The 20,239-nt window shown below is 57.2% G+C and overlaps 1 protein-coding gene across 3 annotated transcripts in view; it reads left to right on the top strand.

Moving 5' to 3' along the window:
- KSR2 (kinase suppressor of ras 2) overlaps window positions 1-3,987 on the top strand; it is a 54,854-nt gene extending 50,867 nt beyond the window's left edge. For 2 of the 3 annotated variants that reach the window (XM_032199290.1, XM_032199289.1), the window contains 3 exons: window positions 898-1,029; window positions 2,573-2,702; window positions 2,990-3,127. In XM_032199290.1, coding sequence (XP_032055181.1) covers window positions 898-1,029; window positions 2,573-2,702; window positions 2,990-3,127 — 400 coding nt within the window. Of the gene's footprint in view, window positions 1-897; window positions 1,030-2,572; window positions 2,703-2,989; window positions 3,128-3,888 lie in introns of those variants that run through there. The other variant, XM_032199288.1, reaches the window with a different exon arrangement.
- Window positions 3,988-20,239: the final 16,252 nt, after the last annotated feature.

The raw sequence follows: 20,239 nt of genomic DNA on the forward strand, positions 1-20,239 counted from the left end.
GCACAAACTGGGAAAACTTCCTCCATGGGAGACAGCGAGCTCTTCCTTCTCACGGGGCAGTTCTGTTACCTCCTGAAGAATGACGCTGCCAAATTCTTCACTGGCACGCAGTGAAGCTGCTTAACATCTTACCACCCACCGGCTGCTCTGTGCTCCCTGCCTGCTGTAGCGCCAAGGCGACACCAGCTCCTTTCCAGCCCTCCTGTGTCCCACCACCGTGGTCAGGAACATGTCCCCACCGTGGCCACCTCCTTGCTGCTGTCAGGGGAGAAGCATTAATTTGGTGAAGCAGCTCCAGAAGGAGCAGGAGTGAGCAGAGAGAGTCACGAGTTGTGCCACCGGTGCATCCTAGGTGCTGTGGGAGGATGAAAGAAGGAAGCCACCAGCATCATCCTCAGCTGCCAGCCAAATGTATCTGTACTGGCTGGGAGGGATCTTGAGGAGGTAGGGAAATGATGGCCTGGAGGGGCTCTTTGGGGTCGAACACCTGAAAACACTAATTTCTGGACTGCTATAGGGTGATTTGGGTTGGAAGAGACCCTCGGAGGTCCCTAGCCCCTGCTCAGATCAAAGCAGGACCAGCGCAGGTGTTAGTGCTGATGGGATTTACCCAAGATAATGCTTTGCCCTGCACTTCCAAGGCATTTTAGCACAATGGTCACAGTGGGAACCTCGACAGAGCAAGGTGCCAGCCCCAGTTGTGCTCCACCACCTGGCAGGGACAGGCACGAAGCCACCACGCCTGCTGGCATTGATCCCAGGGGGGTTAAAGCCCAGCCTTTTGAGGATGCCCTGGGGAAAACCAGGCATAAATGGGCAGAAGGAGCAGGGGCTGGAGGCTGCTGGTGGCGATGCCTGCCCTGCGGTACCCATGGTCTTGTCTCCGTGTTTTGGCAGGAGGGAGAACAAGCTGCGGATCCAGAACGGGTGGTTGTGCCACCTCGCCCCCGAGATCATCCGCCAGCTCTCACCCGACACCGAGGAGGACAAGCTGCCCTTCTCCAAGCACTCGGATGTTTTTGCACTGGGGTGAGTCCCTGCAGCGTGGTCTGAGACCATCACTGGGATCAGGGCATCATCCTGCTTCCAGAGAGCTTGGGTTCAACCCCCTCGATCACCAAGTCCTCCTGTTTCACGTGTAGACAAGGGTGACTTGGGGAAATTGCCTCTTCCTGGTATGGGTAACGATGAGGAAGCTCCTGGAATGGGATGGGGATGAAGTGGGATGAGGATGGCATGGGAAGGGAATATGATGGGATGGGGTTGCAGTGGGATGGGGATGCCGTGGGAAGGGACCACAGATCCCAAAGCCACCAACCTCCCTGATTCTCCCAGCTGGATGCCTGCTGGTCTGAGCGGCGGGGGCTGAATGCGCAGGGGGAGGAGATGCCAGGAGGCTGAGCAGAGGAGAATTGATGAGTCTCCTTCAGTGGGAGCGTTCAGCCGACCGGCTCATCGCTCTGGCTATTTGTCTAGAAGAAAGCATCCTTTATGGCAGGAGCCCCATCACGCCCCAATAAAACCTTTCCCGAGATAGGCGGGAGGTTTTATCTGGAGGATTAATTTTCTCGTGCACACCTTGAAGACTGCAGGCCACGGCGGTTACTTTACGTGAAGCTCTTATCTGAGGCAATATTTCCATCAAAACCATCGTAATTAAAGCTGAAAGGGTTTGGAGCTCTCCTCCCCCCAAGGTAGAACTTGAGCACAAAGAAAAAAAAAAAAAAAAGAGAAAGAGAAAAAAGAAGTAATTAAGGGATCTGGTCAGGCTAAGTGAAAGCTGGTTACTTTGTCTTTTTAATTCGAGAATGAGCAATTCAGTAAAGGAGCCAGCAGTTTCCTTTAAAGATTTTCTCATAATTTCACTCTTTCATGTTTCTGTGCCCTCCTGCGAGCTGGGCAGGATGCCGGACGGTCCCTGTGGGCTGTCACTGTCACAGCTCCCCTTGGAGATAATTCCCCTCCTGTGGTTTGGGGACAGTAACAGGGAAACAGCTTTTAGAGACTCTGGGGAAGGCGAAAAGTCAGCGCTCCAGCTCCCAGATAGAAACCTGAATTTTGCAGCATTTAATGCATCCAGGCACCACCAAAACCCTGCGGTGGGTTCTCCCTGTGCCCACCGAGCATCTTGTCCCTGCTGCCTGCCTTGTGCTGCCGAGCACAGCACACGCAGATATTTTCTCTCTCTTGAGTCCCTTCGTAGTGATTTTTATAAACGTGGAGCAAAACAATAGGCACGGACAGGGCTGCCTGCCTGCAGCATCGCCACACGAGATTGATGCTGCTTCGAAGTGAGGGGGAAGTGGCTGGAGAATCCCATGTGGTGGAGCTGTTTCGGGTCTGGGGATGATTCCCCCGGGTGGGGATGTTCGCCTTTCCCCTGCTCGTGCTCCTGCGTGCAGGGATGGAGGGGAGCACTGATGTCTTTGTGACGAGCACCGAGCATCTCCGGCTGTAAGGACAGGCTGTGGATGGGTTTGGGGCAGGGAGAGGTGGCTGCAGGTGTGGGATATTGAGCCGTGCCCCCTCGGGGTGGCTCCTTGCTGCCCCTGATCCTCCTGTCTCCCACCAGCACCATCTGGTACGAGCTGCACGCGCGGGAGTGGCCCTTCAAGACGCAGCCGGCGGAGGCGATCATATGGCAGGTGGGGCGGGGGATGAAGCCCAACCTCAGCCAGATCGGGATGGGCAAGGAGATCTCGGTACGTGCTGTGGGGCAGGCGGATCCCTGCATGCGTGCGCGGAGGGGGGATGTGCTTCGGGAAATGCTCCGTGCTACCTGCGATCCGCAAGTGAAAAAAAAAATCAAAGGGTCCCTCGGGTGAGGTTTGGTCCTGCTGCCACTGTGCCAGCTTGCACCTCAGCCCTTCACAAGGATGTGGAGACAGGGCTCCTTGCAGGGGATGCGGGGTGGATATGGGGTGCATGGGTGGGTGGTGGGCGAGGGAATGGCTCCGGGTGCTCACGTGCTCGCCCCGTGCGGCTGCAGGACATCCTGCTCTTCTGCTGGGCCTACGAGCAGGAGGAGCGCCCCACCTTCACCAAGCTCATGGACATGCTGGAGAAACTGCCAAAGCGCAACCGCCGCCTTTCCCACCCGGGGCACTTCTGGAAGTCGGCGGAGTAAGTCCCTGCCCGCGCCCCCCTGGACCTAGGGGAGAGGTGTGGGGGTCCCCTAGGGTGAGCTAAGGGAGAGCAGCGAGGGCAATTCTGGCTGCTGCAGGTCCTGCATGTGCCCCACCAAGGGCTCTGAGGCACAGATTTTTCCTCCTGCCCCTGATAACCAAACCTCCCTTCCTTCCCTGTGCCCCAAAGCTGGGGGCTTGAGTGTCCCCTGTGCCACCTGCGTGTCCCCGTGTGCTCGGTGCTCCCGGGAGCAGCACGAAGCCAGCAGTCAGACGGCCCCAACATCACCCAGACTTTAAGCCATTAATCAGGATGGAAGTTAATTGCCAGCCCATGCTCCGAGCAGGCACCAGGACGGCTCCGGCAGCCGGGCAAGGAAAGCTGAAGGTTGATGAACCCCAAAGCAGCAGGCTGTGCAATTACTCAGTCAGCTCTGAGCAGGTTTTGCACCAAGCCACACTCGGGCTGCCCGGCAGCTTCCCCTTCATTCCTGGCCCCATAACCTGCTCACAGCTGGCTCCCACCTTAATGCCTGGTGCTGGGGGCCACAGATGGGTCCTGGGACCTCTCTGGTGCAGGAGCATCCCTGCACAAAGGTTGTGGGGACAAGGGACAAAAAGCCCCTGGGGGGTCCTGCTGTTGCTGCAAGCCCTTTTCCCCTTGGGAACCTAACCGGTAACATGTCAGCAGGATGGGTGCGGAGGGTTTTTGGGGAGGTTTCTGCAAAACCACCCTGACTCTGCCATTTTGTCCCCTTTCCAGGCTGTGACCGGAGGAGCTGAGGGACGGTGCCTTCCTCCCCCTGCGCTTCTCCTCGTCCTCACCGCTTATCCTCCAGGCGCCGTGGCAGAGCAGCGGGCGCTGCAGGATGGGAGCACTGCCTGCTCCCCGCAGCCTTCCTCCCTGACGGAGAGGGGCCGGTGGCCGGGGACCTGTGGGGACACCGCCACAGCAGGGGGGTGACAGTGGCCGCGTGCACGGTGGCTGCGTGGCCAGCACCCTGCCAAGCAGGGCTGGGCGGCTTCAATTTAACACCAGGGCTTCTCTGATCCCAATCAGCATGGTCAGTGCTCACGTCGCTCCTTCGGGGCCGGCTCGCTTTTTGGTTCTTAGGGATTTTATTTAATTTTCTTTTTCATGAAAAAAAATAATAATAATGGGGGGGGGACAAGGGGGGAAGCGCTGCTGATTCACGAGTTCCGTGCCGCTGCTATTAGCTGCCCCCCGCCGGGAAATGCATCCGCAGCGTCCTGCTCCTCGGCACCCCGTGGTGGGCAGCGGTGACCTTTCACAAGTGGCTTCTCCGCTCCCGGCCGTGCCCACTTAGGCTCCCCCCGGCTCTCCCTCTCAGCAGGGCACAGCTCCACGGCCCCGCTAAATTAGCCCTTGGCCCCAGCGCGGAGCTAATCAGCCGACCTCTCCGCCTCGCCTCTCCCCTTTGCTTCGGGCTCTCTCCAGAAATAGCTGCGCCGTGCCAAGGGCTGTTATTCGGATGCTCGAGGGCTGGACAAGCTTGTGGGTTATTTTTTTGGGCTTGTCTATAGAGCAGCGGGAGCAGGCTCTGGTTGTACAGAGCTCGCATCCCCTTCCTGGCCCCATAGCTGTCCCAGCACCCCGGACATCCACCATCCATCAGCCAAAGCCCCGAGCTCGCTGCTCTTGGGGCAGCATCTTGGGGCCGGTGCCCCGTCTTGTGCCGGTGTTTCCCTCTCCCTGCCGGCTCGGCTGGGTCCCCGAGCCCATTAGATGAGCTGTCAAGTGACAGCAGAGAGCAAATTGCGTTCTCAGGCTCTAACCGAGAGTAATTGCTTGACAGGAGCTGCCCTGAATAATTCAGTCGTGGTGTGAGTTGGTTTTAATTCGGAGCTGTTACACAGCTCTGCAAACTAACCGGCCCTGTGGTGTTTGCTGCTCCTCCGACCGGCTCTTGCTTGTGTTTTCTGCTGCTGTGGCTGAAATCGATGAGGATCAGAAGCCTCTGCTGAGCGCTGGAGGTGGGAAGAGCCGTGGGAACGGAGAGGTCCCGGAGGCTCCTTCCTTAAGAAGGTCCTGGGAAAAGGCTGTTCTGGACGGGGCTCAGGCTGGTGCTTTTGGGGCACGTCCTGTGCCGTGCTGTCACATCCCTGCTGCTTTGCACAAAGCGAGGAGGAGGCAGTGGGCCCAGGTCTGTGTTTGGCCATGCACGGGGTGAGCCTAGGTGAGCGTAGGGTGCACGCCAGGCTGTGCCAATTCCCCCTGCACCCGGCAGCACCGGCCCTTCGCGATCCCTCTGCACGATGCAGCAGAGCTTGGCGCAGCTGGTGAGCATCTCCCCGTCCTGCTGATGTAGGATGCTCAACATCTGCTCGCTCTCTGCCTCCTCCACGTCCCTCCTCTTCCCTCACTCACACAAACCAGCTTCATCTCACCCTGGGCCACCACGACGGTGTCCTCTGCTGCCTGCCCTCCCCTCCCAAAGCCTCCTCTTGCACTCCCCATCCTCTGTGCGCGTGCCATAAGTGTTGCACTAAAGCTCGGAGCCTCTCTGAGTTCTCACCAATGCCTTTGCTTGCAGCAGCCCCGGGGACTGTGGGGCTCTGGGGATGGGGACTGGTCCCCACGTCCTGTCCCCACCGGTCCCGTCCCTGTTGCTCATGCTGGCAGGCTGAGCACCCACAGCTCTGTGCGCCCTGGGATGGGCACGAGGGGGAATCCACAGCACGGGCACTTTGTCTCCGTGTTGGAAAGCTCAAGGAGGTGATGCCATGGCTGATGCTCAGCATCAGGGGTAGCAAGGTCCTCTGGCCTGGTGGGCACCGTGCAGATTTGTGGTGGAGGCACTTGAAAGACTTTCTGAAGACCTGCTGTGCTTTGGGAGTCTGAAGGGAGCTGAGGGATGCTACAGCCAACAGGTCTCACCCAACCCAGCTCTGCTCTTTCTGCCCCATTTTTTCTTCCTGGGGGCATCTCCCCCAGGCCACGAGCAGAGGGAGACGTCGCACAGTGGCACCAACAAAAACTAGCTGCCCTCTACTTACCATAAGCGAGCCCAGAAGAGCAGCTCCCTCCCTTCCATTCAGCGCAGCAGCGGCTGTTTGTGCAGCCGCGTTATTTGCATCATGCCTTCTTATTTCTGAAAGTCTTAATTATTTAAAAAAAAAAAAAAAGCAAATCTTATTTATTTATTTATCGTTTTTTATTTTTTTTTGACTCCAGCTTTGTGCGTGGGTTTTTTTATTTTTCCTCTGGTTTAAAAATATCCAGCCCTTCAGCACGGAGGGGATGTGGGAGCCGCTCTCCACAATGCCCCCTAATAGGACATCCGACGGCGCGAGGAGCTTCCTCCGCCCGCTCCATCGAGCGGCACGAGCCAGAGGGGAGGCAGGGATTTATTTGGGGATGCTCTGGGTGGGAGCCAAGATGGTTTCGGTGATGTTTTAAGCAACAACTCGATGCGTAGGGAACCGTCCCCAAACCCAGGGGACGTCCCCAAACTCAGCGCCCTTCTTGGGTGGCTGAATTAGAGCTGGGTGGGGTGCCTGTGGCTTGGAGCTGCTCAGCCTTTGGTTTTGGCAGGTGCTGCTGCAGGCTCGGTGCAAACAGCTCGGTTTCAACATCTGGGGACAGTGGGACACGTGTCCCCACCCCACTGGGCACCTCCCGTCCCCTGGGGACCACCAGCCCCCCAAACTATGCCATGCTGTGGGGTGGCGCAGGGTGGGAGCCAGCGGGGCAGCGGGCACACTTTGCCTCCCTTCCCTTTAATTTATTTTAATTTAACTTGGTTTGCAAATAAGTGATTTCTCGGGAAGCTTTGTCAGCCTTCTTGATTTCCGTTCCCTGTAAAGTACGCTGTTACATTTCCTTGTACATAAGGTATATATAAATATATATACATATCTCTATATGTATGTATATAGATATATACATATATAACAAGCTCTGAATCCTGTACAGTTTCAAACTGAACTCGATGGCTGCTTTGTTTTCTCCGTGTTAGTTCTGACCGTTGCAGAATGAGCTGGTTTTAATTTCCCGTTTTTCCTCTTTCTGTTTTCTTTTTATAAATATATACATAAATATATATATATATATTTTGTTGTTGTCGTTGCAAGACTCTCGTCACTGGAAAAGAACAATTGTTTCTGGTGCAAAAAAATAAAAAAGAAAAAAACACACACACACACACAAAAAAAAAAAAAAAAAAAGCTGAGAAAGGCACGATGGATCTCCCCGATGTAAATTTGTACAGTAACATTTATAACGTTTTCTACACTTTAAGAAAGTATTTATAATTTCCGCTGTCTGACTGAGTGCGAATCTCCGTGACCTGCAGAACTGGTTAGCCCTTCGTTCCCGTGGTTTGTCGTGCAGTGTTTGGTGAGGTGACAGTGTATGAATTATTTATGCCAATAAAAAAAACCACTTGGAAAACCAGCGCGCCCCGTGTGCCCACCTTTGGTGCTCGGGGGGGGGACACACACCGCATCTAACACCCCCCCCCCAGACCCTCCTCATCCTCACCAACATCCCGCTGACCTGGGGCTTGTAATTAGGGCCGATAATTCACGGTGAATACCTGGGAGGGGAGCACGGGGAGATGGGTAAAGGGTAGAGCAAGCAGGAGAATAAATCTCAGCCGGGCTGTGCCGGGTGCTGCCGGGGGTGCTCGTCCCCAGCCGGGGCCCCCCCAGGACGGCTGAGCCCCGTGATGGAGCGCTGGGGGCGCCGTGCATCTGCTGCTCTGTTTGCTCGCTTCTCCCACGCTGTTTTACCGGGGGGCCACCATCCATCTGCCAAAATGCCCGTCGGAAAGCAGCGGCGGGGCCCTTATGGTAGGTGACGGGGAAGAAAATCGCGGCGGGTTCACGATTTCCCCCCCCCCCCCCTTCCTTCCTCAGCCCCTTTCCGCATCACCATCGCCCGGGTGCTCGAAAGGTAAAATAATGATGGCTCGCCATTAATAAACCATGAACCCGCAACACGTTCCCCCTGTCGAGGGCTTTTCATCTTTCAAAGCCTGCAGGAGGCGGTAAGCAATTAGGGCAGGCGCATCCTGGGGGGGCAGCGGGGCCAGCTGGGGGGGATTTTTGTAGGATGGATGGGGAAAGTGAGACTGGGAGGGACGGGAGAGGTGTTGGGGACTGGGGGCAAAGAGCCACCACTTGAAACCTTTGTGTGCTCAAGGCTTTGTCCCCCCAGAAGCTGATGGGGATGCTGGATTCACCACAGCATCACCGTATCTATGCCATAACCCTATGGGTTGCCCCATGTGGACTGGGGGGGGGTCCCACTGGCCTGGATTGTAACTGGTTGGCACTGGTGGGGGACTGGGTAAGCACCACGGGGGCAGAGCCACTGATTGCTCCCCCTGCCAAGCCCAGGGCAGGGGGTGCTGAGCTCTCATGCCTAACGAGGTGCCAGCACCACTATGGGGATAAATCCATGCTGCGTCCCCCGGAGCAGCCCCAATGACAGCATTTTGGGATTTGAGGCTCCCCGGGACCCGGATCTGCGTGTGGATGTGTTGCAGAGCCACACGAACGCACGCACGTGTCCGTCATCTCCGTCTCCCTGCCGATGAATCATGAGCCATTAATATTTCACAGCGGAGGACAGGCGCGCGGCGTCAAAGAGGAGCTGAAACGCTCCCGCTGCCAGCTGGGGACAGGGCTGGGGACGTGGTGGTGGCACGGTGTCCCTGTGTCCCCGCGGCTGCTCGGATCACCCCCCTCCCTCCAGACACAGGGGGTTTATCCGTGCACATCTTCCCCAAGAATTAAACGTATGCTGAAGCCATTTATTGGCATGAACTTAAAAAAAATAATAATCAGATGTGCAAGTGCCAAACCCGTGCAGCTGCTAGACCTGGATGCCACCACGGAGGGGACCGCGCTGTCACCAGAGGGGTGGCTCCAGGCACCGCTTCTCCCCCTGGTAGCACAGCAGAATGGGCTCGTTTTCCCCCGTCTGCTCTGGATCGGCAGAAAAAGGAGAAAAAAGCCTGGCTGAGAGCCAGATCGTGAGCCCAGAGGGTGAGAAACTGTGGGTGGCCCCCGGGCAGCGCCTCCACCCACCCCAGCACCAGGATGCGGCCGTGGGGAGCCGGGGCTGGGGGTGCCCGGATCGGATCGGTGCCCATGGCCGTGCTGGATCCTGCCTGGCACAATGGGGCATTGTTCGCCCGCCCTGATTTATGTTTCCTCCTTGTGCTTTCTCAGGAACCTGCAACGAGCTCTCGCTGCTGGGGTGCCCTGGGCCGGTCCCTGCTGGGCACCAAGGGACCCGGGGGGGGTCCTGGCACGGGCTGGGGATCCGTGAGCCCTTCCCTAGGGTCAGGTATCTCGTCAGGGGCCATCCTGCCCAGGGGCTGGGACAACCCAAGCCCTCTCCATCACTGATGCTCCAGAGAGCAACATGGGGAGCCCCGGGCAGGCGGCTGACGATGCTCCGACTAATTGGCTGCTTGCGCCACGGCCGCCCACCCTCTAACAGGATTGCTGCTCCCAGCTGGGGCAGGGCTGCTCCTGCTTTGCTGCTTGCAGAGATTAACGCCAGCCAGGGCTCGCAAGGGAGCTGCCCTTGGGTTTCCATCCTGCCCTACCCACCTGGAGGGGAAGGGGGTGCCTCGGTTCCCCCCCCCCGTGGTGCCCGCCTGCCCTCCCCACACGTCTCGGTGCTCCCGTTGCTCAGCAGATTCCCTTTCCTCACCTCTATTTTTACCCTGCCCTTGGGTGCCCGTCTCCCGAAATCTGAGCCCCGCTGCCTTGCCCCGTGCCCAGGGACCTTGCAAGGCTTTGCCTGACTCCGGCACCCTGGGGACCCCTCCTGCCCCGGGAAGGGGCAGAGATTTGCAGTTCCCAGCTTTGTGCGCTATCCGCCGCAGCTGCAGCTTCCTTTGAGGGGTGAAGAGCCACACCATGCCCTGGGCACAGGTAGAAAGACCAGCTAAAGGCTTTCCAGTGCCTAGCAGCTGTTTATTCCTTGTTTTTTCTTGGGGGTGGGGAACAGGGTGGTTTTCTGTGTTTGTATGGCAAGCTGTGAGCCTGGGGGTGTCGGGCAGGGATGCTCTGCGGTACCTGCTGGCTCCGTGTCCCTGGGGAGCTGCAGGGGGGACACCAGAAACCTTTTTCTGCATGGGTCTGGCAGGAGCAGAGCATCCTGAAGCTGGGAGGGGGCACAGGTTGTCCCCCGTGGGGGCAGCAGTGGGAACAGGGCAGATCCCACCAGGCTCTTCCCCTCCACTTGCAGGAAAAGCGTCCTGCAGGGGTGAACCTGGCCCCTCTGTGGCCAAAGCGATTTATTTCCCAGAACCTGGCCACTGCCTAGGGGCTAGGAGAGAGAAAGCACAAGCCCCTTTGTGAGTGGGGTCGGGAAAGGGCTGCCCCAAGACATCCCAATCTGTCCCCAAACATCCCAAGCAGAGCCCAGGCACAGCTGTGCAAAATGCTGCATCTGCTTGCTGCCTCTGCTCCCTGCGCTCTCGTTTCCTCTCTCGTTTTCTCTTATTTTTGGCTGCAACCTTTTCTCCGGCACCCTTGTGTGCACAGGTCCGTGCTCACCCCTTCTCCTCTGCAGTGCCCAAACCTTGCTCCCAGCCCAGCCCCACAAAACCAAACCCTCTGGGGGCTGTTTGAGTTTTGCCTTTCCAGCGGGGTGGTTTCTCTTGGGCTCCGTACCCAACACCCCGATGCCATCCAGGAGGTTTGCTGGGAATGTGCCGGGTAGGAGTCAGTCATGGGGAAGCCCTCGCTTTTTGGCTGGGTGATTTCCACCTGCTCCTTCCCCTGGGCTTGTCCCAGAGCGATCCAGTGCCTGGAGGAAAATGGATTGCCCCATTATGGGTGCTTTATGGGACACCTTAAATACAACGCAGCAGCCGTGGCCTCCCGGGGAGCACCCACCCACACCCACCCCATCACCCGTGGGGCCATGCTGCCTCCGGGCAGCTCTGCTGCAGCACCCAGGGGACACCGGTGAGTGGGGCTGGGGGCTCGGGAAGGGCTTTGGTGGTGCAGGAGGAGGAGGAGGAGAAAACCTGGGGCTGTGCGTGCCTCATGGGGCTTGGATCCTGGCCTCAGGATCATGCTCAGGCTCCTAAAGGTGCAGGTGGGAAGTTTTTGCATGGGGAAAGCCTGGATAGGAGGCGACAGGAGGGACCCTGGTGATGATCTGACCTCGAAGCCCCGCTGTAATTAATGTGGAGCCCTGGGCCACGTCCTAATTCTCAGACTTTGCAGGGGCTGAAGCCACGGCGAGGAGAAAAATCAGTGCAAAGCCCTCTGAGGTGCCTGCAAAGGGCTGTTATCTCCTGACTGAGCTGGGGGTGGCCTTCAGATGAAACCCCACCACCAAGGACAAGAATGCTCCTTGCATGCTCTTCAGGGGCAGACTAAAACCAAAGCCTGCTTCCTTGTAGGTAAAATTCCTTGGGCAAAACGAGAGCCTTACTCACTGTGGTGTGGAAACAGGCTTTTTCCTGGGAGTGGGTCTTGTCAGGCCTTGGGGAAAGGGTTTTTGCAGTGGGGAAGGTCTCAGGGCCCTGCACAGCACCCAGCTGGTGCCATGGGCTGCAGCCCGGCACTGCCTGCAGGGCTTCGTCCTCTTTTTTTTTTTTCCCCTCCTTAGTCGGGTGTTTGGAACACAAATCCAATGCCCTCTCATCTTCACCCTGCCTCCTCCAAAACGCACCTGGGTGAGACCCGAAACCGCCAAACGCCTTGAAAATGAGCTGGAAAAATGCAGCTTGTGCGATTTGGGAAGGCGCAGAGCAGCCTGCACCTGCGGAGGTTAAAGTTACTGAATAACCAGCGCCTCCACCACCGGGACCCCTCGGGGCTGTGACGCCCCACGGGTGTTTGCTTTACCCCAAATCGCAGGCAATGCCACCTGCTCCCACCTTTGGGGACCCCAAGGGGCTGTCGGGCAGATCGGGGTCCCCGGGAGGGCTGCGTGGAGCCGGGCACGGGGAGGGGACGTGGCTGGGCCCCGGCGAGGGCGAATGCCACCGTGGGAAAGCTGGCTGGGGCTGCGCAGCCGGCTCGGCACAGCTCAGCCAGCCCTCCCGCGGCTCTTCTGCAAGCAAGCGCGGTTCGTGGAGCCGCCGGGAGCTTTCTGTCCCCATCTGGACAGCCCCAGGATGCAGCCGGAGCCGTGGAGCCGGTGCGTGGCTTTTGTTCGCTCGTCCTCCCCGCGACGGAACCCCGCGTGCGGGGGCGCGATGCCGGCGCACAAGTAAGGGTGGGGTGGCCGTGTCGGTGTGGCGAGCCCGTCCGTGGGGTGTCCCCGTTGTCCCTGCATGGCTGGGAAAGGGGGGGAATGGGGGCAGATGTCTGAGCTGTGACTGAGCTGGGAGGTTTCCAGGGGACGCGCAGAGGTGGCGATGTCAGGGCTATGGGGTGGCCGCGGTTGGATGTCCCAAGCGCCCTGTCCCCTGCTGATCCCTTAGCCCAGGAGCTGTGCTGTGGTCGCTTCTCATCTCCAACCCTCTGGGTGCGTGGCTTTTTCCACCCTTGCATTCAAGCTTGCTGTTGGCACAGGGGGCTGCCCTCAGCATCACTTCAGCCGGCACAGGACATCGCAGCACCCCTGGCTCTTTGAGCTGTGGGTCCCTCTGCTCCCTCCGGGGTGGCTGTTGCTCTTTTTTTTTTTTTTTGGACCTTCAGCTCTCAATACCCATCCCAAGCCAGCTCTGTGCTGACTCGTGAGCTCAAGCTGGGGTTGGAGAAGCCGAGCAGCACAAAGGCACGGCGGCGGGGGCCTCGTGCGGAGAGCGAAGCTCGGCGGGAGGCATTTCCAGCCCGTGGGGAGGCGGCTGCTCCTTCCCCGAGCTCATCCTGCAACTGCGCCTGCACGCAGCTGTGCTGGCTTCCTGGGAAGTCCTATTGATGGCGAAGCAATTCTTAGAGGAGGGGGGGGGGACAGCTGAAGTTATCCGGGGCCGCGTGCGGCTGCAGATGCAGGGCTCTTACCCCTCCCCTCCATCTTATTTGAGGGGGGCGTTGGATAACGTGATGAAAAGCTGGAGCCGAAGTCCATCTGCTTCTGACAACCTGAGCGCTCTTTGGCAGCTTCTGAATTCAGAGTTTTTGAATTCCTCAATAATTAGACTTTTTTGGGGGAAAAAGAAAAAAAAAAAAGAAAAAAAGGAAAAAACGAAACACAAACCCATCTGGGCTTTTTCATTATGGGAATGAAAAGCCAAGGTGGGTGTGGGAGGGGGAAGGTGGATTTTCATCCTTAGCAACCCAAATCTTGAAATATTACATCAGCGCCGAAGAGGTGTAATTAAGTAGGAAACAAATGAGACCAGCTAATCTGTTTTGCTTGTTTGAGCTTAGCGGAGCGCAGAAAACAAACAGAGGCTGAATGATGAATGAGACTTTTTTTTTTTTTCCGCAGGGTTTTGCCTCCCCGAGCCCCGGGGGGGTCAGGCCATGGGGCAGGGAATTTGGCCTCTTTCCCCCGGCACTCGCTGGCCGGTGGCTCGGAGGGCACCCGGCAGGCACCCGGCAGCGCTTGCGTTTTTCCCGTTTCTTGCTTTAATTGGCTGCCTCTTGGAGCCGGCTCCCTTGGACACCTTCCCGGAGCGGGCGAGGAATGGGGACAGATCCGTGAATTGCTGGGGGGGGGGGCAAGAAAGCTGCAGCCCCATGGGGCCGGTGCCCGTTAGCACGGCATCCCCGGGAGCTTCCGTGCGTCCCCGGGAGGGTGATCCCAGGGAGATCCCTCGGGATCGGTGTTTCTGCCACCGTGGTGCAGAGAAATGATGCCACCGGGGCAGCTTTGAGCAGCAGAAGCAGGGTGGGTCCCCCACCAACCCTTTGATGGGGACCAATGTAGGTGGCATTTCGCATCCCTTTAAATACCCCAAAGGGCTTTTTGCTGGCTTGGCTGGAGCAGACCTCGTCCCGCCCCGAGCCTGCCGGCTGGGGTTTTGTTTTTTGCCGTGCTTCTGGGCTCCGGCGGTGGCCCGAGGTGCCAGGAGCAGATGGCAGCCATGGGCCGGGCTGGCTCTCAAGCCCCCGCTGCTCCCGGCACGGCGCTGGGCAGCAGCCGCCCGTAACCCCCTCGCTGCCGAGCCGGGGATGGATCTGGGGGGAGTTTTCTGCCTGGGATTTTCTTGGGGGGGGTTTCCTTGCACAGCCAGCTCCCCTCTCCGACCCACCGCAGGGCACCTTGCTGTGGATTTTGGTGTGACGCTGTTTGCTGGGTGCACGCTGCAGGCAAATAGGGCTTGGCGGGGTGGCAGCAGGGTGAGTAGGGCCATCCCAGGTGGCACGGCCAAGCCTGGCCACCACCAAGGTGCCAGGCACGACTTTTCATGGTCTGCACCATCAGCACGGGCACACCACGGAGTATTGCAGTGTCCAATGATCCCGGAGGTGTCTGCCCAGGTTAGCATCGCCCCACAACCCCAGGACTCCCTCTGCACCCCTGCCCGTGGATCTTTGCCCCTTTGGGTTCATTTTAGGGCTGTTTCAAGCCACTGGGCTGGGTGCATTGGATCTGCCCCAGTGCCCCCTCTGCCCGCAGCAGGAGGATGTGGGGCCCCTGGCTTCATTGCGCTCCCTCCCCGCCCTCCCTTGGCCTCCCCTGCGAGAGCGACATTGCACCTCCTGCCCCCGGAGGGGCTGGGAAATTGGGAAGCGGCCAAAATGAAACAAGTTTTCCCCTCCCCTCCTGGGTGACAATTTCAGCCCCGCGGGAGCTCTGCGGCCACCAACTCCCGCAGCCCCGGCCAGGAGCGCCCGCGAAGGTCGAGCTCCTGCTGCCACAAGCACGAGCGCTGGCCCTATTATCATTATTGCATTTCTGTTTTATTTTATTTTTTTCCTCTGGTGCTGCTCGTTCGCAGGCACTGCAGCCGGCTGAGTTGTTTCAGCCGTGTTGTGGCCCTCTCGGAGCAATAAGAGTGTCTCTGGAAGAGAAAATTGAGCAGCTCGGTAGCAGGCGGTGTCCTCCTTGCCGAGCGAGAGTGTTTATCCTTCTCGTCTTGTTTCAGATGAATAAATTTGCCAGACAACAATGATATTAGCCCGGTCTCAAAGACTTTATCAATTTGCAGTTGTCTCTCCGATGATAGTTTTTTTTTTTTTTTATTGAACTGTCTGAGATGATTTCCAAAGAGAGGGCTGCAATTTAAACTATTAAGTAATTTGGGAGAGCAATTAGTGTTAATCTGGAAACTCCCTGTGTTGCTCCCGAATAAATCAACCTCTCAGTGAGAGCTGTGCTGAAAGAGCCCGTGCTGATTTATGCGAAGGGCAGGGGGGAAGGCTTTCGGTAGGGAAAACAACAAGGAGCAAGTTTGTTTTCTGGAAAACTTTAACAGGAAGGTGCTGGGGTTCAGAGGGACCGGGGACGTGTGGGAACGGAGCTGTGCTGCTCACATGTCGGGTCCCAGAGGTGTTGCATGGTGTGGTCAGCTGGAGCTGCTGGAGGTGATGCCTCTCCTCCCCTTCTGCTCAAAACCAGCCAGCAAAGCCGGGTGTGAGGTCTCCAAAAATGACACTAAGCTGTGCAAGCAGCCTCTTTTTGCCTAGAGCGAGCCCAAATTTCCCATGTTCCTGCTTCTCCTGGCATCCCCGTGGGGCTCCTCTTCCCCTGCTCGCTTTTGGGCAGCAGGAGCCCAGCTCCACAGCTTGGGAGCTCAGTGGTCTCCTCTGGATGAGCTCCTGTGTGGCCGTGTCTGGACACTATTTGTCCTTGCAAGTGTTAAATAGAGGGGAATCGTCCCTTTTGCCTTTGCTTTTGCTCATACAGCCCAGGAAGCTGTAGACTTGGCCGAGATAAACCATGGTTCATCCCCTGGTCCACCAGGGCCTCCAGGTCCTTTTCCCCAGAGCTGCTCTCCAGCCTTTTGGGCCCAGCCTGCCCAGATACTGGGGTCTCCCCTCCTAGCAGCCAGATGGGGGCTTTGCCTTTTGGCTCCCCGAGCTCCATGGGGCTGTTTCTCCAGCCCTGCCTTCTGATATCATCTGAAAGCGTTCCGAGACTGCGCTCTGTCCTCAGTTAATTTACTTATCCAATCTTCATTCCACCAGTTTGACCACAAGAATATAATGGGAGACAATCAAAAGCCTTGCCCAGGGGAAGTTATACAACTGGCACGGCTCTTCCCCTGTCCGCGGAGCCAGTTCTCTCACCCTGAAGGCGATCGGGTCTGCTGGCCGTGACTTACACCTGATAAATCCCTGCTGGCAGTTCCCAACCGCTCTTGTCCATCGTGGGTGGAAACAGCTGCCAGGAGGATTTGCTCCATCACCTTCACAGGCAAGGCAAGCAGCTTGTGCTTCCCTAGATCCTCCTTGCTCTGGGTATCACCCATCATCATCCGCATTTATCCTGTCCTCTGGAAACTGCCCTGATCCCCAAAATCAGACAGAAGCAGCCCAGCAGGGAAGGGCAAACATCACAGCCCCCACCTCTCCTGGCTCCCCCGGGTCACCCCAGGGCAGGTATTTCTGTCTGCATGACGCCAGCTGGAGAGCCCCCACCTCTCCTGGAGCTGCTTCTGTTTGGAGCTACTGCTGGTTGCTGGTGGCTGCTGCTTCCCCACTCAAATACCTCAATAATCCGCCGAGGGACCTCACATCTCCCTTTCTTTCTTCTTTTTTTCTTTTTCTAAAACAATTAGCTTGGCTCATGCCCTCTGCAATACATCAATTAATACAAGCTGAGGCAGTAAATTAAAGGGAAACAGGAACAACTATGCTGGGATTAGGTCACTGAAACTATAAACTTTGGAACAAATCAGATTTCCTTGGGAAGGGAAATGGACAGCGGTGATATGTCAAAAGTGAGATGAGACAGGCTCTGAGCAACTTTCCACTTGGATGCTGGATGCCAGAACTTCTTCCCCAGGGAAGTTCGGGCTGCCAGACCCTGCTGCTCCTGGTAAACGCTTGGATGGCAAAACAAACAAACAAGCAGGAGGCGAGAGAGGACGGGAGGGAGGGTGGGGGGCAGCTGTGCGCCTGCCTCGGGTGGTGGGAGATGTATGGGCTGGGCCTAAGGGGTCGGGGAAGGCAGGGATGCCTTGGAGCTCCTTCTTGTCCTGGTCTCAGGCATCACGTGGAGCCACTGGCTGCTGTAAAATACAAGAACCTGCACGAGAGGACTTGGGAAAAGCCGCCTTGTGCCCGTGAAGCAGGTCCAGGACTAAAGGCTTGTTCCTTCTCCCTGGCTGTTCTGCAAACTGGACTTATGAGGAGCCAACGCTGCCTTCAGCTCAGGGAAAAGGAACCCAAACTCTCAAGGTGTGAAAGGAGAAGGGGCCACTGGTGGCTCCTGTCTTGGGTAGTGCCTTGGGCATCTTGTTGTGGAGGATCACTGCACCTAAAAGACAGGGAAACCGAGGCACTCGGCAGCGATATGTGTTGGGCACAGTCACAGACCAAGGCTGGCAATAGCTTCCTAAAGTGGCGGCTGATGGATTCAGTGCCCAGGAAGGCTTCTTCCATGTAGCTGGTCTCTCTTTGATCAAAACCAAACCCACAGCACAAGCAGGAGGCACACGTGGGCACATGGCTCCTCTGCCTCCTGCAGGCAAAGCCCTGGAGGTTTGTGGCACTTCCCTTAGGGATGGTTTCTTGGCCTTTAACCCATCTCCAAATTGTATTGTGAAAAAAAAAAAAATCAAGCTGGAAAGGTCACTTCTGTGGCAGAAGCAGCTGTTATGGCATAGGGATAAATGCAAAGGAATATTTATTCCTTCCTGCTGGGTTCCTCTAATTGCATCTCCAGGCCTAGCTGCCAGCCAGATGTCCTGGGACAAGCCCCACGTCGCCTCCTCTGCCATGGCTGGTGCTCTTGGATGCTGTACTTGGTTGTGCTAGAAGGTCAGATTTGTGCATTCCCAGCTTGCCAAGCAGTGTTTCTGTCCCATACGGCGCTGATTGGAGCAATGCTGGGAAGGGTGATGGTGCTCAGGAGTCCCTGCAGAAGACCCAGAGGAGAGCAATGCACTGCTCTGGCTCAGGCTGCAGCCGCAGGGGGGAAAAAACCCTCCCAAAGCACAAAGTGATGGGGATAATGGTGATTTCTGCACTGAGCAAGCAAGAGCATCTTTGCCATGGCATGATGGCACGATGCAGGTGGTCGCTGCCCATCCTCTGTGGGACAGACAGACAGACAGACAGACAGGCTGGGAGCACTGAGAGGAAGGAGATCAGCCCTCATTCAGCCAGGAGCATCCTCCTGCTCCCCACGACTTGAGGTTGGTGGGAGGTCAACACCAGTCTTTGCAACCCCCCTCCAGTGCTATCGCCAGCAGGGATGCTCACAGCCCATGCACGCTCGTTAGCCACATCAGCACTTCTGCCCTTTCAGCCTCTTGCTCGATTTTTGGCTTGGCTGAGACCCTGCAGACTGAATTACACCCTGTGTGTGTGAGCAAAGCTCTCCCTGCTCTGGGCTCTGCATCATCCCTCCCTCTTCACCCCTCGCCTTGTCGTTGGGATTAATGCAAAGCCCCCGAGGTCCCCAAGCCTTCCCCGGAGCATCCTTTGCTGGGCTCATGGCTCCGACCCCTGGCAATTAACCCTGCCCACGCAGCTTCGTTAGCAGCCCTGCGAAGGTCCCTCCACCTGCAGACAAAAGTCTTGCTAATGATGGAAGCATCTCGTGGAGGAGCTGGAACAGCGTGGGAGCTGCGGGGACGGCGATGCGGTGCTCTGTTAAAATAAAAACAGCCCTGCCTGGCCCTTTTATCTGCAGCAGTAATGAGGTTTCTCAGCCACCCCAGCTCCCTCGGAGCATCCAAGTCGGGAGCTGATTCTCTGAGCTCCTTGTGGTGGGGCTGGAGGGGCTCCAACACCTCCCAGCCTCCCACATCTGGCTGGGGAGGGACCGCAATGGGACCAGGCTGAGGTCCTGGGGTCCTATACCTGCATGTGGTGGGGCTCTGCGATGCCAAAAGCTGCCCGTAGTGGGTGTGCAGTGGAGTCAGGAACTGGTGAGAATATGATCTCGGTGAATTGCTTTGGCTGAAGCAAACAAGGTGCAGGTGGAAGGCAAGGGTTTGTTGCACCCCCAAAAGCTCTTCCGAGCAAATCCTTCCCAGACTTTGCACCCTTCCTCGCGAGGTGCAGCAGGACGTGGTGGAGCCCCGTGGAGGGATGCCACTGGGATGATTTGTGGTGTCTCTGCCAGTTGCTGTGGGCTGCATTTCGCAGTGCTCCTGCCGTGCTGTGTGCCCCGAGCTGCTGGGACCGCGCTCGCTTTTCTCTCCGTGTGCCAGCCGGCGCGGTGATGAAGCGCTGGGAGCTGCTTTGCGGCGACAGGCAGATGTTCAGCCCCCGTGAAATCACAGAGGTGTGCTTTCATACATGGTGCTGCGCCTGATTTATTGCCCTTTCACTGCCTCTTCCTCATACCGAGTGGGGACAGGGATGGGAGAAGTGACGAGGTTTCAGCACCACCGAAGGCAAAACCTGATCTTGGCTGTTCTGGTGGCACCTTTTAACTTGGTTTCTTTCCTGATCTTCTCCTCTGAATATTTTTTTTTCCTAAACCCTCCTACCCTCTTAAAGACAGAGAACTGATCCCAGTAAACATACTAAGTGTGATGCCAACCCAAAATCTGTGTTCCCGTAGCCTCCAAGACTGATGTCAGGGGACCCTCAGCCACCGTATATGAATGTCTCAGGTGGTAACCTTCATGCATCAGAAGCTGCTGCTGGTGTGTAGCAGAATGTGTCCCGATGTATTTCTGAGGCTGATACCCCTGGATCCTCCCCAGGATCCAACTCACACTGCTGGGTGCAGAGCCCTAAAGCTGGGAAAAGCCAAATCATCAAGGCAGAGAGGGGTCTGCAGCTGCAGGCGGGCAGGGCTCGGTCCCCTGCATCCTCTCCATCTTTCCTTCTTCGGGTCCACCTCAATTTGGGGTTTCTGCGGTCGCTTGGTGTTTTCTGGGGTCCTCGAGATGTTGGGAGTGGAGACGACTGCAGCGCGATCGGGAGGTTCAGACGCTGGCTAATCCTGTTAGGAAGGCAGTGGTTATTGCAGGGCTTCCAGTGGGACCTGCTAAATGAGCCGTAATTCTCTAATGTGATTTCCTTTTCCCGGCCAGACTAAATGTTCTTGGCCACTGGGAATAAAAGGCTGAAAAAAAAAGAAAAAAAAAAAA

Source organism: Aythya fuligula, chromosome 17 (genome assembly GCF_009819795.1).
Source record: "Aythya fuligula isolate bAytFul2 chromosome 17, bAytFul2.pri, whole genome shotgun sequence".
Lineage (NCBI taxonomy): Eukaryota > Metazoa > Chordata > Aves > Anseriformes > Anatidae > Aythya > Aythya fuligula.